Source organism: Pomacea canaliculata, linkage group LG8 (genome assembly GCF_003073045.1).
Source record: "Pomacea canaliculata isolate SZHN2017 linkage group LG8, ASM307304v1, whole genome shotgun sequence".
NCBI classification, from domain to species: domain Eukaryota; kingdom Metazoa; phylum Mollusca; class Gastropoda; order Architaenioglossa; family Ampullariidae; genus Pomacea; species Pomacea canaliculata.
Genome location: NC_037597.1, coordinates 11,090,881 through 11,109,677, shown reverse-complemented (window position 1 = coordinate 11,109,677; position 18,797 = coordinate 11,090,881). Strand labels below are relative to the sequence as shown.

The 18,797-nt window shown below is 38.5% G+C and overlaps 2 protein-coding genes across 4 annotated transcripts in view; one reads left to right on the top strand and one right to left on the bottom strand.

The window, feature by feature from the left end:
• LOC112570695 (nephrocystin-1-like) overlaps positions 1 to 2,525 on the top strand; it is a 64,823-nt gene extending 62,298 nt beyond the window's left edge. For all 3 annotated transcript variants that reach the window (XM_025249261.1, XM_025249262.1, XM_025249263.1), the window contains one exon: positions 934 to 2,525. In XM_025249261.1, the coding sequence (XP_025105046.1) occupies positions 934 to 948 (15 nt within the window). In that variant the 3' untranslated portion in view covers positions 949 to 2,525. The remainder of the gene's footprint in view (positions 1 to 933) is intronic.
• Positions 2,526 to 3,717: 1,192 nt separating this feature from the next.
• Positions 3,718 to 11,908, bottom strand: LOC112570696 (protein FAM161B-like). The gene is made up of 5 exons (XM_025249264.1): positions 9,754 to 11,908; positions 9,273 to 9,348; positions 7,815 to 7,964; positions 7,028 to 7,127; positions 3,718 to 6,354 (listed from the first exon to the last, which is right to left on the bottom strand). Exons 1-5 carry the CDS (start codon positions 11,462 to 11,464, stop codon positions 6,235 to 6,237), a joined length of 2,157 nt encoding a protein of 718 aa, XP_025105049.1. The 5' UTR covers positions 11,465 to 11,908; the 3' UTR covers positions 3,718 to 6,234.
• Between the last annotated feature and the right edge of the window lie 6,889 nt (positions 11,909 to 18,797).

Sequence of the window (18,797 nt, the reverse complement as noted above, 5' to 3'; positions counted from 1 at the left end):
CTATTGTATAGTGTATATAAGCCCTGAGTGACAGTGAGTGTTAGGAGTACTTGCAGTCGCAGTCTGAGTTAAGACAGAGAGTGAGTCGAGAGTTGTGGAAGCTGTTGTGGGCATGTGTTGCCGATAACTTAATTGCTGTGTCAGGCTTGTGTCGCCTGTAGTCAGCAAATGTCGCTGTGGTCACAGTTGTGAAGCATGTGTTGCTGTTGAAGTAGCAGGAGTCACTATTTTGCCAGTGGGTATACAAGTAGACCTGTTGTGCAAACTGTAAATTAACCTCTTTGTTCAAAATATCTTCAACTGCAAAGACTCAGTTTCTTGGAGAGGTTGGCACTGTAGATTAAGGACCCGAAATGAGCCATTGACGATGATACAAGCGCATGGTACTTAATCTTCATCACGCAATTTAAATACTGGACAACCAACCATCTTACTTTTCCTTAGCCATTAGCCTAGTTAGGCACTAAACACAAGTAAACAAACAATTGTCCCTAAACTTTTTAAGGTAAGGTTACTTTTTGTTGCCGTGATGTAGCTTTAGTTGCTGGCACGGCATTAAAAACAAACAACCAAGTAAAAGGGAAAACGACAAAAATCATACTGCTATAGTTTTTAAGAGCATTATTTGAACATTTAAAGACTGAATTTAGAATTGTAAGTGTTTGAAGTTCTGGTTTGTGCAGTGACTATAGTTGATCTCCCTACTACAACCCCATTAAGTAATTGCAAATGTTTGAAGTTCTGGTTTGTGCAGTGACTATAGTTGATCTCCCTACTACAACCCCATTAAGTAATGACCCGAGTTTGGTGGATTTTAGCAAGGTTTTAATGTAGTAAATTATGTTACAAATCCATTTTACTAAGTATTGTTAAAGCAAAAGAAACTGTATTCAAAAAATTATTTTCATTTCATCTTTTCATTTTAACCTACAGATTCCTGATGATTAGACACTGGCATCTTTGCTCAAGAATCTTCTGCCATGCTTCCTCCGTTCCAGAATTGAAGACCTTTCGCTCCTAGCAGTTATTAGTATTGTATCTTTTTTGTTAAGCACTTTTAGCCTGCCTGGAACTATATTTTCTCATGAAGTTCAGCAGCTTACTCATTGTATGCATGTGTGGACAGCTTTACATGGTTGTCAGGCATGCAAACCTTGACTGTGACCTGTGAAAGAAAAGCTAGCTAAGATGGAAGCGCTTGTTTAAAACAGAAGTATAGCTGTAAGTTAGAAGTGCTAAGATGTTCCAGTTTACTTTTTTTTTTTTTTTTTAATGTGAGTAGAAAATTTACGAGGTAATGAGTACACAAAAGAAGATAGTGCTTCTGCAAGATTTTTAAATTGTAATAATCAGGCAGAATGCCACTCCTAAAAATTACTTATATATATATGAAAACTATTTACCACCCATCTTAGAAGTCAATTTCACCCCACATCCACTCTCTTTCTCCCATAGATTAAATCAACACAGAGAGTAAGATTCCTATTTAATTTACTCCTCAATCTTCTTATTTAACCTTTCACATGTTTAGAAAGCCAGATGGGAATAGCTTTTTTCTTTCATCTTCAGTCGTGTACATCTTTACAAAAGTCTTTTTTGAAACAAACATTGTTTTTCTGTTCCATAATTTCACTTCTTGCTCAGCAGTTTATGCACAGAAGCTCTTAGCCACTTCATAATCAGCTGTATATTAATCTAATTATTTTGACATAAAAATTGTACCATAGGCAGTTATCATGATTAGGTCGAGGGGAAGGAGTTCTTCTTAAATGATGTGATGTCATCAAGGCAAACTTGAACAATTAAATCTATCTTGGTTTACACCCACTGCTTTTATAAGGACAACTTCAGGTATGCACACTTTTTCTTTCTCTCTCTCTCTCACACACACGCAAACTTTGAAATTTGAAAATGTAGTACAGGTCTAAGTTTATAAGTTGTGTCAAGGTACAGGGAATGGTAGGAGGAGGATTGTGGACATTGTGTCTGCCTATAGACTGCCAACGACTTTGTTTCATTTCAGTCTCATCTCACTTATTACGTTTGTTCTCGCTAGCGCATTATCAGGGAGAAATAGCCTTGAAGTTGTGACCCTGTTTAGGAATAGTATGAACAGTTTCATTGTGTATTGTTTGCTTAACAGGCAAACCCAAGAGTATGATTGATTAGTACATGTGAAAGTAATGTACTCTTTAATTGAATTCATTTCACATTGTACGTTACATTGCCGTATTCTTTCCTCCCATCTCTCCCTAATCCCATTTTCACATCACTGTTATTTTGTTTAAATCAGTGGTTCTTAACTGGGGTTCGATCGAACCCTAGGGGTTCGGTGAGTCGGTCTCAGGGGTTCGGCGGAGCCTCCGCCACGGAGGTCAAGACACACCCGCAATTCGTGATGGCACGAAAGAAGGGTTCGGTGAACGTGCATATGAAACTTGTGGGTTCGGTACCTCAAATAAGGTTAAGAACCACATGTTTAAATGAATGACTGGAGACATAAAATTGTGTTGAACTTTCTTGAATACATGGTGTCAGTAATCATTGATATGGATGGTTGTGAATGTTACAAGGAAAGTAGGACGGTGGTATATTTGTTCCGTATTTAAGCTATCGGAGACACACACGCCCACAATAGCTTCCACAACTCTCATTTACTCCACACTACTCTAACTGCGATTACTCCTACTCCTAACGCTCACTCTCACTCAGGGCTGTACACTGTACAAAAGCTATCTAGAAACATCTTGCCTTTTCTCGTTACGCATGCGCTCTCTCTCACACCGAACATTCCAGCGCTGTTAAATTACTGGCCGCCTTAATGTAGCAGGGTAGATGCGGTTGATCTCCCAATCTTTCCACAAGAACTAAACACAACACTTTCGTGGGTTCTGAATCGTTTTACTCCAACGCCAGTCCATAGTGCTGTTTATGGCGAAACTTCTACACCACACACTCGCACTCTCGGTAAAAGGTGCTCCCACCTCTGCATCTCCTCACTTTCTGACCACTGGCCTCTCAAAAGTTTAGGTTTATGTAGAAAATGATTATCATCATACATGTGTAAAGCTTTTTGTATAAAATCTAATTGGACTGTTTTGGCAAGCCTAATTATCTGGAAAGCATTGGAATCTTAAACATACAAGTAGAAGAGTTTTACTTGATGTATATATATACACAAAATAAAAATTGATGTGAAATGTTGATTCCATGGCTTTTGTTCACTTTTGGAACTCAAATTCATGCACACTCAAATCAACAAATATAACTGCCTAAGTAATTGTATTTTTTTTTAAATTGCTCTGCTGTATTTCAGCAAAGGTCAGGATCAACAAGGCAAAACAAGAGACAGGAGTCTGTAATAAAGGAACATTAATTGTACCTCATTCTTATCCACTAATTGATACCATTGGTGAGGTAACATTATATGTAACATGCAGTGCAGATTCTGAACTTTATACAGTGAGTTAATAAAAGATGCTTTAAGGGTAAAAGTGCTGCAGTCAACAGTCATAAAATGTAAACAAAAGTTATAATACAACCTCTTATTATTGAATTATTAGTGCTGTAGCTTAGCTACTGCAGATGTTTTTAACCAGTTGACATGAAATATATGAGTATCTTACCATGCAAGGATGTAAAGGCATCAAGAGGTATAATGCAGAATGTTGAAGCTAGAGATATTAAATTGGTAGACATAATGTCAACAGTTTCATGTAAAACACATTATTTATTAATCATGCATTACTCTTGACAGTGACCATGTATCACAGCAGTGATTAATTAATGCTCACTAATAGCATTCCTAGTTTATAGCTTAGGTGCTTCAATGGTCTTTTTTTTTTTTTAGGCGTGCATAAATTCGATCCGTGGATAAGGTGATGACAACTGCCTTTACCTGAAAGTAACATAATAGGTGGAGATCTACAGGCAGATTAAAAATAGCAAACTTTTTCAAATAAAACTTTTTGTGGGCGGTTTTTTTGTTTGTTTGTTTATTTTTTCAATGGTTTCGCCTGTGCGAGGGAAGATAGGAGTACACGGTGCTGACTATTACACGCGATGAAGATATCAAAAAATGGAGGGGCCTGTGCTGATCATCTTTGGCTGTCCTAACAGACATAATATTGTGTGGAACTAGTCTCCTCTAGGTGACAGTTATTCTGTAGATCTGCAGTCGTTGACTTCATGAACCGCCATGCAGTCTGTCGCGGTTTCACTTCAAGCAGAACAGTCTCCTCTGATCAACAGGACTATATAGTGTGATGACAGATGCAAGGCACGCATGTCAAAGAACTTCATATCACACTGATGATGTTACTTTGGCAGTGTCGACCCAAAAGGTTCTAAATCTTCAGCACATCACCAAAGAGGATGACGTGTGCACCCAGCGGCACGAAACAGTGGCCGGTGCGAGAGGATGTATGAAAATATGAATGCGTTAGATGTCATCATTCAAGAGCATGTTCACGACCGTAATGTGGCAATTAATGAGTTAGCGAGAAATAAAGATGTTACACACATTAACGAGGAATGGCACTTTGCTAAAAGTATAAAAGCTGAGATAAAAAAACTGGTAGTAAAGTGAACCTCAGCAAGACGTGGCACCGTCAGCTCAGTGACAAGACGTCAGGGGTCATGTTTACAGGTGTATTGAACATTGCGATGGCAACCCTGTGAGACTAAGGCACTTTAATTGTTGTATGGATGTATTACACACTTCCAAAACATCCATGACAAACCACTAAAATGGGAATTCATGATGTGGTGCAGATATGCAATTCAAAATTACCTGTATCAATTCTACTATAGTACACAGAGAAGAAAACTGAAACTGAATATGGACTTGGAGAGGGAGTGTCAAGTGGATGGACAACAGATCTGTTGTGCCTTGTCCTGAAATTGTTGCTGCCTACAACAAATTTATGGGTGGCATCAATCTCATGAATCAGGAAAAGATTACATATGAAGTTGATCAAAAGTCAAAGGTGAAGAACTACTTTCGAATATTTTTCAATTTGTTGGACATAGCAGTGAACAACGTTCACTGTACTTATACGTAGACGAATCAGGAATTCAATCCTGAATAATAGGAGATATCACAGCTTGAGTACAGTCAATGATAGCAAGAGCCCTATGGAAATAACACAAACAGGAAGAGAAGTATTCCATTAGGACCTGTTAGAAGCAGCAAAAAGATCATGCCAATCCCACGACCTGAGCATATTAAGTTAGTCAAAGAAGAAAAACTCAAGAGGTGTGTTAAATGTACAAATGACAAAATTAAAAGCAGGACTGACAAGATGTGTGATTTATGCTATGTTCACTTGTGCTACACAACATCATGCAACTGCTTTGAGAAGTATCATTTATAAATTACATTACATGCATAAAAGATGTATCTTTGTTCTAATCACAGTGTCATATCATTTCTGATGTTTATAACAATAGTACATTTCATTATATTGACAAAACCCATACCTCACCTTATTTACAATACCTTTCCCTTATCAACCATAGGGACACATTTGTCCCCATGCTGTATCTCAAAATCTGTGTGGAATACCAGTTTCAAATTAACATTTTTGAAATCTGCACATTATTTTACCCCTAAATTTGTCAAAATAATTAAAATTATATGCACACAATCCTTACAGTTATCAAAATGTTAATGTATGGTGAATTAGGTCAACCATTTTGTTTGACTATTTTTCTAATATTACATTTCTTAAATTCACAATTTTTGTTGGTGTTTTGATCTAGTCTGAACATAGCTGTAGAGTTGTAAGTGACATTTATTTTTAATTGTGTAAAGCACACAGAATATACTCTACAATGAGGAAATGTGTTATATAACTATGTTTATTACTATTAGGTTTTTTCCCCACTTTACTTATGCTCAAGTTTGGTACTTTTTATATTTAGATATTTCTGTTAGACATAACAATACCTTTTTTTGTTGAAAAAGTATTTCTGGCACATTTTTTCAGGGAGGAGACATCTAAGCAGGTTAAAAAGTAGTAATCTTAACATTCTTTTGCAAACAACAGTTTACATTTTGCTTTCTACAGAATATGTAAACACATCAGCAAAATCTTGTTCCCTTCAAAAATAAATGTTAGGCATCAAAAAAGAACTCTTGGTCATAACTGCATTATAATTTCTAGATTATACTGCTGCTTGTTCTTCTATAACCTTGGCAAAAGATCTATTGGTCTCTTTTTTGTCAGTTGATCACTCCCTGTCTTTTCCTGTTGACACATGAATATTTTGGCTCTGCAGGAATTCCTCATCAATTCCTGCGCTTCTGAGGGTTGACTTAAACTTCTTTTCAGCTGCCTTTTCAGCACTGATCTGTAGAAATGAAAACCGCTTATTGCTAGCAGTAAGAGTTGCAAGAAAAGCAAACCCCAAGTAAACGGGACTTTTATTGAGAAATTTATTGATGCAAATGTTATGGCTGACAATATTCTGAAACATATCACTTTAAAATGCTGTTTCATTGGTTTAACACCTGTTTGACTGATCTGTAGAAATGCATTACTTTCTGTTATCTGCACTACAGATAGTAAACACGTTCAATTTATGAGCATGATGTGAGTATTCATTTGAACTCAGTTTAATATGCTATGCCTTGGATAAAGCATGCTCCAGGTGTAATCAATTAAATTTTTTACCATGGTGAGTGATATCTGAACACAGGTTGTAAGCATGCTGTAAGTCTGGTCCCACACATTCCATTTATGAGCATGCACTGACTTTGATTCCATCGGAATTCAGCTTAGAAAAAGTATGCTTAATCTATATTACACTTACATTTTAGAGCACAAGGATTGATTATAAGTGGCATGTACCATTTTGTGTTACAGCCTTTACTACTCAAACATGCAGTCTCTTATTTAAAAAAAATTCTGTATGTAATGAAATCCCTCCACATCTTCATTAAAAAAAACTTCCAAAAGTCAACACTTTGGATCAAAATCACTTTATATTTGCATACTTTCAAACAACTCTACTGGAAACCTACCTGGGTCTCCTTTTCAAAAAGCAAGGGACGTTTCTCCACCCTCTTCTGCATCTCTTCAAGGTACTTGTCATATCGTTCCTTTTGTTCATGATCTGCTTGTCTAGATAAAATAAAAATAATATGAGGAGACATCTATCTGTCTATAAATACTCAAAATGCAAATATATGCATGCATCAGCACATGCACTACACACACACATCCACCCTGTACACATCTTGGTTAATATTGCTGACATAAGCATAGTTTCAGTGATATATATAGCTTATATAGAAAGCTCCATAGTGTATGTGACACAATTGAAGTGTTTATAAATATTAATGACAGGCAAATAAAAAAAATCAATAGTTCAGCTAGCTGAAGTAGTTTCAAACATGATTATCTCTCTTAGACCAAAATGTTAAAAAGAAGGTTTCAAAATTTCCCATCACCACCCTATCTGTGTAAAACTGGCAATATGCAGCAAAAACAGTGAGGCTGATACCCACTAAATGATATACTACACCATGTTTTCATCACCATGAGTAATATTCTACCTAATGCGTGAGTATGTAAGTTTCAGAATGAGTTAAGGATATGACTACATGCTATTTAGTTAATGAGCTCCCAGCAAAGAAAAATTTCTATTCTGTTGCACAGAAATAGACAATAAAGATGTATTTTCAGCAAAGACAAACTGATGCATGCAGAAGGCTAAAAAAAAAATCATAGAATGGTCTCATTAACTGCAGATATCTAAACCAGGAAAAGAGTACACATCTATCCATATGCAGGACAATGGTGACAAACTTGTGCTTTTTCTGGTAGTTGCTGATAGACTCCATGTGCGGTGTGCCATATTCAGCAATATACTTGCGAAGCTTCAATTCACGCATCTTCTGTCTTCGTTCTTCTTCTTGTTTTGTCTCCATTAACCTTGCTTCTCGATTTTTCTTAGACCTGCCAACATTTTTAAAACAAGGATAAATCACACATTACACACTTTTCCTTTTTCCACAAATGAATTACTTCGGCTGAGAGATGATAAGGCCCTTGAAATCATTTGTTCTGGCCCAATCAAGGCAGCCGCAAGTGGGACTCAGAATTCAGTAACTTTTGTTAATTTTAAAGTTGATAATTTTGTATGGCCTGTGAATGATGTTATTAAGATCATAATGGCCATTTGAGGAATAAAATATCCCCATGCCTGGATTACAGAAAGGATGTAAACAGATTTGTCTAGAAAACTTTGAGAAAACAGGGTGTGTGTGCCTTGTTTGAATGTAGGAGTCAGCAAAAATTCTACTTCCAGTTCAACCATTCTCAATGAAAGTGATGCAGGTTTATTCAGTTCTATAATGACATTCTTCAATTTTTCACACAGGGAGGCTGTTGGCTGAACCTTCTTCAACAATGTTGCCATACTGAAGCATGCTGACACCACATTGACATGCACTCAGTGTTACTTAACCTTCTCATCTCTCATCTGTCATAACAGTGTTCTCTAATTTGCTCAACCTCCCACTATGGCTCAGAATTTGTTAAATTTGCAAATCCAGATTACCAGTGTTTTGACGACTCCACTTAGAAAACTGACTGTTTACAACCAGATGGTTTTAATGACATCACAACACCCCAATGCAGCCTCTTTGTGCTGCCCAAGAGCTAGTCTTTAATTCAACTATTCATTTCAGACCATTGTTTTGGAACCAAAAAGTTTGAAGGCTAAATATCCAAAATATCAGTACCTATCAATTAAACTCAACTTGGCTTTATGTTAAACAATTTACAAAATCTTGTCATGTGTGCCTATTTCAATCCAGCTAATCTAATTTTTCCACTGCCCATCTCTCCTATCCCACACAATCCATCCCTAGAAAAAATTGCTAGTGTAAGGTTTAATTTGTTTTCTCCAAACCTAATAAAGAACCAAATTTTGCTCTGTTGTACCCTGCCTTTTCATTAGTAAACTTTAGTGACATATATACCTTAGCAAAGGTTGTACTAATCAGCTTGTCTTTTGAAAAAAATGCTTTGTTTTAAATTTGCTGCCTTCATTCCCAAACTTTAATATTTGTTTTAAAAGATTAGTAATATAAATAGTTTATTCCTTGTTGCTCCTTTGAGGAGCATAGGGCTATGTCATGTAAAATACTTGAGAACTGACTTAGTGTCTTAAAATGCATCTGTAAGAGTTAAATGGTAAACAGTTGATTTTGACATAAATGTTTACTTTTGAAAACTTTCCATTACACCTACTTTACTTACTTCAGCAAATAAGCACGAAGTTCTGTTGATGTTGTTGTCCGACAGGGGATGGAATCCAAAGATGAGGACGATGCACCTAATATTAGAGCAGATTTTGTTGTCAAACGACTTCTGTATTTTCCTTGTAATAAACCCATTAAAACTGCAGTAAATATATCAAGAAACAGATTGTTGCAATTGTGAAAGCAAGAACTTTTGAGAGCAAACATGCCAACCCTGCTTTGAAACATTTGACTAATGACTACTTATTATGAAGATTTAGAAATGTACCTTGGCTTAATGTTTTATTACAATGCTGCTGTGCTACAGTGTTTTTCTGTTTGTTTTTTTGTTTTTTTTTTGTAAAGTGTGTGAACTGTAATCCAAATTCCTCTACACACAAAGTCATGCATGTACATTCTGTGAAAGAATGAATCATGGCATCTTACTTTCTGTCAGGGATACAGCTAGCAAGTGTTTGTAAATTCTTGTTTTTTCTTACCTGCCAGATTTGAATGTGGATTAGTGCCACTACTTTGGAATGACCACTGGTTTTCTGTCAGCATCTTGTCTTCAGCATTTTGCAAAATACGTTTAGATCTCAGTTTCTCTGTTTCCAAAGTGAATGGTTTAACCACAGTTCCTTCCCTTTCTTTTCTGCGTTGAGCTAGTTCTTTCTGAAAGTTCTGGTAAAGGAAATCATAGTTAGGAACTTTATAAATCCTTCTAGTTTGGCTCCCTTTCTCCTCTCGCTTAGCTTTCACAAGCTCTTTTTTTTCTCTAACCTTCTTCTGAACTATCATACTAGGAGGCAAGGAAGATGCTTGTAACATTTCTTCAGCTCGCATTTTGATGCGGATTTTGCGATATTCTTCATCTTCTAAGTGTTTATTTTTTAATGTATCATCAAACACAAATTGTGGTACAGGTTTTGCAACAAATTTTGGTTTCTTTGCCACCTTCATGATAGGTTTTTTCTTAGCTGTTCTTGCAGACTCAATTCCATAAGCCTTTCTTACTTCTTCTCGTTTCATAAAGTTAAAAGGCTTTTCCATAGACTTCAGCATCTCCTTGCAATATTGTTTGACGTAATGTCTCCTGGCTTCATTCTTTTCTCGAATGTCATCATAAAGAGGGAGGTAAATATGAGCAGGGGCTGGCTGAGCTTTGAATTTCTTCTGACATTCTGCCTCATCTTCCTGCAGTTTCTGCAAACGTTTTTCTTCCAACTCTATCTGAGATTTGGTCTTTTTCTTAGTCTTTGTTTCCTCACGCAAAGACATCTGAAAAGGCTTTGGTACAGTAATTCTATGTCGCCACTCTTCTGTTGCATTTTTGTTTTGCTTTTCTTTTTTATTTGCCACAAAAGCACCAGAGTGTTGTTTTTCTTTAGGTAAGTAATCATCTATTCTAAAGTCCTGCCACATGTCATGTATTCTAGAAACTGGAGACTTTAACTCCCCATCCATGTGTTTGACTTCCCATTGGGCATCCTCATCTTCATAATCACCATCATCTGAGACAGCTCTTCGCCAGTCTTCTTCATCAAGGCTGCAATATTCGCGGTCTAGGTAAGTTAAGGAAGGGGCTGATCTGGGGCGTGGTCTATAGCCTGTTGTACTGTTTGTTGGAAAACAGTTGCTACGCGTTGGCATGGTTTGTGCTAATGAAGCACGTTTTGCCAAAGCACCAGGCGCAAGTGGCGGTTTAGCGGACATGTCTTTCACGCTATCTCCCAGAATGTGCATGTAGCTATTCATCCGACTGTCTATGTGGTCTTCTGCTGTCGCAGCTGATCTGGCATGAACCGACCGATCAGCCAGTCGAGCGGCAAACATATGTTCAACCATTTCTTTTGCTCTCGCTGTCCTATTCCCGTACTTCTCGCTATAGAGTTTTTCACACTCTTCCAAAGTTTTGCAGTTGGCCTTCTTTAGCTCCTGTAGTTTTTCGTAGAACTGCTCATCAGACAGATAATCGAGCTCATTTTCAACACCAAGCGACTTAAGTGGAAGTGTCGTGCGACCGAAGAATTCACCTTGATTATCGTCGAAACACTCACCATTCACTGCTGATAAAGCTGTATCCGTCGCAACCAGTCCACAAAGCCCAGAACAACGTTCCGGGAATGTTTTAATCAATCCTGTTTTAGGATCTAGCGGATTTTTAACACAAGAAGTGATGTATGAGGACAAACCGTGGCTTGTTGCCATTGTTGCTATGTTCAACTCTAGAAAATTAGGTCAAAGTAGTCTCGGGCATTTGGAAAAAAATTTTGAAAAAATATTATAGAAATATGTAATCTCTTTGGATAATTTTAGAAGTATTCTGTCAACAGCAATTTATTTTTATTGGTACATGAAGTAGTGTACACCGTTTGTAGAAATACTCCCTCCCTGATCATGACGTCACACGCAAAGCGGCACGGACACAGATGGTTATGGGTGGTTTTCACGTGACGTCATCAGTTTTTGCGCGCTGCTTTATTGTTTACCCTATTAAAGCAGTGGTTACAGAAGCTTGCTAGCAGTTGATCGGTTATCATGGTCGTCTGCGGTATAAAAGGATGCGGAAACAAGCCCTGCAGTAAACGAAATGTTCCTCTAGATGTATCTTTTCATAGGATACCCAAAATTATTTTGAACCAAGGTGACGAAACAAGAATACTTACAGAAGAACGACGTCGTCTGTGGAAGGCTTTACCGAAAGGATATTACAACAGAAGAGAAGTGGAACAAAATACTTATCTGTTCGAAACACTTTGTTGGCGGTAAGAAACCAGACGTTTTCCGAATTGCTAAAGTATTTAACGTTATTCTGCATGTTGTGCACATTGCGATAAATATTTCCTTCAGCGTAGGTTGGTGACCGTTCAAAATCAAAAATCAAAATCAAAATCAAAATCAAAACAGACTTTAAATTATTGTCTGCCCAGGAGGACAGAAATTTGTCTTTGCTCACATACCCATACAGACATTTAACAAACAGTTAGGAGTAAAAGTGAGGAGTAAAATAGTGTTGATTGCACCAGTCCATCAAGGCAGTGTATGTTTATCCTAACAACAAACCTTGGGTGACCAAGGGCCTAAAAGCACTGCTGAACAAAAAGAAACATTTGTTCATCACGGGCAGAAGCCCACGACAGAAGATTAGTACATAGAGAGGACCATGATGCTATCCGTTGGGTGGGCAGAGGCTCTACGAGCATACTAGTTAGTCCGCTTTCAGTAGTTTGCCGGTGGACCAACGAGTGTCGACGAGATTGAAACAGAGGTCGAGTTAGCTCTCGCCATAAACCCGATGTGTCAGAATGCGGCTCGTGGTTACATCTTGAGCTCTCTGGAGGGACCTGCCAGACGTCGAGTTATGATGCTTCCGCATGACGCAAGAGATACGCCGAGAAAGATCTTGGGTGTCCTAGTGGAGGCGTACGGCGAACGGAAAGAAAAACAGTGCCACAGCAACGTGAGGAGGTGGTCGACGAATACGCCGCGAAGCTCCAGAATTTAAGCAGGCGAGGTAGAAGGCGGCGCAGAGCGTCGAAGTGGCGGCGATTGACACCATCTCGGAGGACTGCAGCCCGACCGGTCAGGGAAAGTGACTGCCCCCGTCGTCCGTAACAGGATGACAGGGAAATAAAGTGTAGCTGGCCTGACTGGAAAGTGTCCGACGGCGGAGGTTGTCATTTATGGCAGTTGAGTGATGGCGTTGCTCGACACCGGCAGTGAGGTAACGACGGTCACTGACGAGTGGGCACGAGGGCACATACAGGACTTACAGCTAAAACAAACTCAGGAGTGGCGGTGGTGGACATGTTTTACGGCCAGCGTCTGAGGACGTTCCTATCCTGGTGGTCAAGGACCTGGTCGATGTGGTCACAAGTGAGCGCAGGAGGCGCGTGTCGCTTCTACTAGGGAAGAACGTCCTTGATCGGATAATGGACTCTACCGCAGATGTGGCGCAGGCAGTACAGGCAGCCGTGCATGAAGCTCATCTTGAGAAGACATTGTCAACAAAAGGACTGGCTAGGGCCGCTGGCAACACGCCCGTTCCAGGATGCCAATGGGTCTGACGTCCACACCAGCCACTTTCCAGAGGTTAATGCAGACCACCATGCCGAACTGTTTAATTTCAGTCCTTCTTGTATACTCCAAGATAAAGGACATTCAACTGCGGGAGGCGCCATACCTTCAGGATGACGACAGTGAAGAGGAAACGCCAGGGTGGTATGCTACTCTTCCAAACCATCACCACAGAACTCTTGTGACAATGCCTGTGGTGCCAGAAGTAACAGTGTCTGTGGTGTCAGATGACAGTACCAGAAATGAGTCCCTATCGTGTCCGAACCGCGCAGATCGCAGCGACTTACCGCGAGACAGGCAACAAACTCGCACAAAGTGTAGGATGAAACAGTTCGTGCGACGCTATGCCATGGCAATATGAATACCATGGATATATTTTTTAGTTGCGGTGATCGGTGACACCGTAGATGACACGTACGCATTGATCAGTTGTTTATTTTGCTAATTGTTCACGTGATTTGAGTGAACATCAAAACAAGACTTGCATAATTATGCATGACCATGACTAATAAACTATAGCTATAGAGAGAGAGGATAAAAAATGTTATTTCTATTTCATTATTTTTCTTTTTAGACGTGTATTTGGTTTATTTTGTGTCAGTGCTGATTATTATTATTTTTTTTTTTTTTGTAGCCAATGTCACAAAGATGTAATTCATGGGTTGTTTTATTCTTGTGTCTAGGAAAGCAAGCCTATGTGAATTTCCGGAACAGCCCTTCCTGGCTTCCCACTCTACACTTGGGACATGAGCGATCAAGTACTTGCTCAGAAGTCTCGAGACTTCGAAAAACAGGTATTTGAGGCTTGTGTCTCGCAAAAGAAGTAATACATCTGTCCCTACTCTACCTACTGCAAGCAAGAAGCGAAAATCAATCAGCAGTGAGACAAGCCAGGAAGAAAAATTGTGTGAAAGTGATTTTGGTTGCTCAAGTGCTTGCGAAGAAAGTTTACATGGTGGCATAGAAGATTCATGTTCAAATGATCAGAACACTCAAAGTCAAACAGATTTGACTGGACTAAATATAGATGCAATCATGCAGGACTCTGAGACCAGACTTCTTGATTCAGTTAAAAACAGACAACATTGTTCTATTTATGAAAGACAGGTGTATGTTGAAGATGAAGCTAAAGTTCCATTCTACACAGGACTTCCTTCATTGGCAGTAATGGACCTTATTTTCAGAAAGGTAGAGCCATACATGTCTAATGAAACACAGTGACTGTCCAAAGAGCAATAGTTTTAGCTGTGTTTAATTAAGATCAGGCTGAACTACCAATTCCAGGATATAGGATATCAGCTGAAAGTATCCGTGTCAACTGTGCAAAGGAGTTTTCATCAAACTCTTGATGTACTTGTGGCACGGTTGTCTTTTTTGTTGCACTGGCCTTCAAGAGAAGCTCTGAAACTGTCTATGCCAATATGCTTTAGAGAAAACTTTAAAGATAAAGTTGCTGTTATTGTTGACTGTTTTGAACTTGAAGCACAGAAACCCTCAGGCCAAACCAATCAGATCCAAGTTTATTCCAACTATAAAAAATATAATTCTGCCAAATATCTGATTGGGATCACACCACAAGGTTCAATCAGGTACATTTCAGATGCATTTGGTGGCAGGGCTTCAGACAAACACATCATTGAAAATACTTCTTTGTTGTCCAACTTGTTACCAGGTGATGTAATTATGTCCGACAAAGGTTGCAACATTGAAGATGAAGTTCTTTTTTATCAAGCTAAATTAATAAGTTCCAGATTTTACCCATAGGAAAAAGCAACTACACCCACTACAAGTGGAAAATTCGAGAAAAATAGCCTCTGTACGAATTCATGTTGAGAGAGTTATAGGCAGAAAGTTTGGAATTTTGCAGTCTGAAGTGCCTATTGACCTGATGGCAACAAAGCCTGGTGATGATAATCCAGTCATAGACAAATTAGTTTGGCTTTGTTGCTGCATTGTAAATTTACATAAATCTATAGTGCCTATTGAGTAGCTATAGTGCAATTTTTTAGTTTGAAATCAGCATTTATTTTCAGAATGCATGCTTGCAATCTGTATATGTTTACATTACCAGAGAAGTTATTCTCAGATATAAAATGCACAATTACCTTACTGTAGTTCTTTTTCTTTCGCACTTTATTTATAATAGCATGACGATATCCAACTGATCAGATAAGTTACTTGGTAAGTTGATGTGAAACTGTGAACAATATAGAATTTGTTCCTTGCTGGAGATGTCATGCTTTGTATGTTGTTGATCAAAATATTTGCTGTTGACAGAATATTGTTAATATTTTTTGCTTATTAACAGGATGCTCAAACATGTATAATTGAATCAAATGTTATTGTCATTTGAATGCAAATGCCGTTTGCTTGCTCAGAAGCTAATTCAGAGCAATATTGATGCCAGAGCTTCTTTGTGGATTTTAGATTACCTAACCAATAGTTCTTCTTAGTAATCCATATCAGTGATGTTATTTAGATTGGGATTTTGATATGTTCCTTCTTACCCTGTAATGATTTTTTATGTTATGTTCTGTCAGCAGACACAAAAAAATTTTTTTGAAAAGGATTAACAATATGCATTTGAATGTGCAAAAGTTCTTGTTTGATGTTAAAGAAGAAAGAAAGAAAAGGTGTGACTGGAGAGGGAGAGAGCGGCCAGCGAGGAGAGATTGGGGTAGAAAGCAATGAGTGAGAGGAGGTGAAACAGGACACTTAATGAAGGGGAGGAGGATTGTGTTTCTTACTGAAGGGAGAAGCCACTGCCGGACAGTGTGTTTTAATAGGGAGAAGAGAAAAGGTGGACACTTGTTTAAGAGTAGAGAGCCATTTGCTAGACAGTGTGCCTCACTAGTGTGTAAGAGATCGAGTACATTTTAGTTTGGAGGTTGTGTTAGTCGAAGTGTGATTGCCAAGACAGTGAGTTTTAATAGTAGATTCCGTGGATTTTTGTGATTGTGCTAGAAGAGCCATTGCCAAGACAGTGTGCTTTATAATGTGTAGAAGATTCAGTGGAGATATGTGATTGTGTTAGAAGAACCATTGCCAAGACAGTGAGTTTGAATAGTAATAGATACAGGGATTTGTGTGATTGTGTTATAGGAGACATTGCCAAGACAGTGAGTTTTAATAGTGTGCAAGGAGTTCGGTGCACTTGGTAGATGTGTTAGACGAAAGGAAGAGCCATTGTTATAGACAGTGACTGTGTTTTCATAGGGTTTTTTTTTTATTTATTTATTTTTTTTTTTTAATCAATACTGCATGCTACAGAGTTTGATCAAATTTTGTACATTTCCTTCAAATATGATGCAAAAGATGTAACTTTAACTGCATGGTATAAATTTCTATAAATGGGGTCACCTGGAGCGGGTTTCGGCTGATCGACATCGGTGGCGGACTCAGGTTGAGGCCTTTATGTGCAACCTGATGCACAAAGAGGAATAGATAGATAAATTTCTATAGTTAGGAGAGATAAGTTGTGACACATTGGCCAATGATGGTGTATTATTAGACGATGAACTAGAATGTAAAGTGCACAAGTTATAAATCACTTAAACATACTGATGTGACTTATAATATTGGAGACTGTTACAGATAAACAGGCGTCAAGACACAAGCACAAATGACAGGGAAGCTGTGGGTATTGAAGCCATATATGCCTTATCATATTAAAAAATGGCATTCTGGAGACTGAGGGCTTTGGTGGTCTTCAGAACTTCCTAAATGATGTGACCCTAAGCCCTACATATGAAACTGTTAGGGCTCAGCACAGAAGGTGGCGAGGCTAATAGTAAACATTTTATAGACTGCACTCCATGTGAGGATGAGTGTCAAGCTGTTTTTGTATTATTCTTTCTTAAGCCATTGGTCTTATCTACATTTTAGAAAAGAGAACGCTGTTGAAGTTTGTATTTTTAAATTTATCTTTGAAATAAGAATTTGTTCACAGTTCTTTCCAAGTGCTCGTAATATTTGCACCATTTACGCCAATATTTCTGTAATAAATTAGTGATCATTGACACCTTTCCCAGTTAACTGTTATACATCATATAAATGTTTAATTTTCGTCATGATGTGTGTTTGTTTTGCCGTTAAAAAAGCACTATTGACAAATTAGCCCAAGCTACATAGTGAGATACATTTTTAAGTCTGTTCCATTGGTGTTGAATGCTGACCACCCTCCTACGCATCAGATTTGTTCCGAAGTTAACATTTATAAAGTTGTGATAGATATGGATTTTGCTCATATTTTTTTTTTTTTCTTTAAAAATCAGTATTCAACTGCTGAAGATCTGTTCAACTATCATACTTGCTCTGAAGCCAGTTTACTCATTTATTAGCAATTCTTCGCAGTGGTGTTGAGGCAATTTTAGATTAAACACTACTTGTGTGGTACAAAGAATGGACGCAGTCACTAATCATATCCCTCGCAAAGAAAGGAAACGGCAAACAGTGCCAGAACTACAAAACAATAAGCCTTATCAGCCACCAAAGCAATGTCATGCTGAAGGTCATACAGAACCGCATCACAACCACCACAGAGGAGCTGTTAGCAGAAGAACGGGCTGACTTCGGACCCCGCAGGAGCACAGTTGAGCATATCTTTAACTGTCGTCTCCTTGTAGAAAAGCAGGACTTTTACCACAACATTTAATTTATCGATTTTAAAAAGGCATTTGACAGAGTCCGGTTATGGCATGATTTGTGAAAATCCAACATAGAACAAGGCCTCGTTCAAGTCACTGAAGCGCTGTATAATAGTTCAACGAGTACAGTAATGCTAAACAACCAAATAGGAACTTACTTTCGCACCACATTAGACGTACGTGAAGGACGTCACCTATCGCCGGCGTAATATCTTCTTGGAGAACATCATGCTCGAAGCTCTCCACGACCATCATACTTCCATCTCAATTGGTGGAAGACCGCTCTGCAACCTACGCTTTGCCGACGGCATAAATCTGCTAGCAGGCACTATCAAAGAACTGTAAGACATCGCTAACAGACTGATAGAGAATTCAAATGCTTATGGAATGGAGACAAGAGCCGAAAATAGCAAAGTTATGGTCAATAGTAACGGCAAAACAGTGAACTGAGTGAAGTGGTCATCGGCTTTAAATACTTAGGAGCCACCATCTCGCCGAAAGTTGTTTAAAGAGAAAATCCGTGTTTATGCGGTAGTAAGATATATTTGTGTGCATGGTGCCTCGCCGCCAGTCGCCTTTAGGTTAACTTAATTATTCGCATGGCACTGTCGAGCTTGCATATACATATAGTGTTCGCAGAACAACTGTGGCTCATTTGGTAATAGTTGACATTAATAGCTGCTTAAGGTGACCAGACGTTTCGGGGGCGAAAGCGGGACATGTGCCGATGATGGTGTCGTCACCATCAAAGAACGCTTAAAAAAGTGATTTTTAAAGACAACCGGGACATTTGATGGACTTGCCAGAAAGCCAGAAAG

Excerpts from the sequence above, each read along its gene's own strand:
- LOC112570696 (XM_025249264.1), bottom strand. The coding sequence starts at position 11,464 with ATGGCAACAAGCCACGGTTTGTCCTCATACATCACTTCTTGTGTTAAA. Across the intron at positions 9,349-9,753 it reads TCCACATTCAAATCTGGCAG|GTGCATCGTCCTCATCTTTG; the intron begins GTAAGAAAAAAC and ends CTCTAATATTAG. Across the intron at positions 7,128-7,814 it reads AACTACCAGAAAAAGCACAA|ACAAGCAGATCATGAACAAA; the intron begins GTTTGTCACCAT and ends TATTTTATCTAG.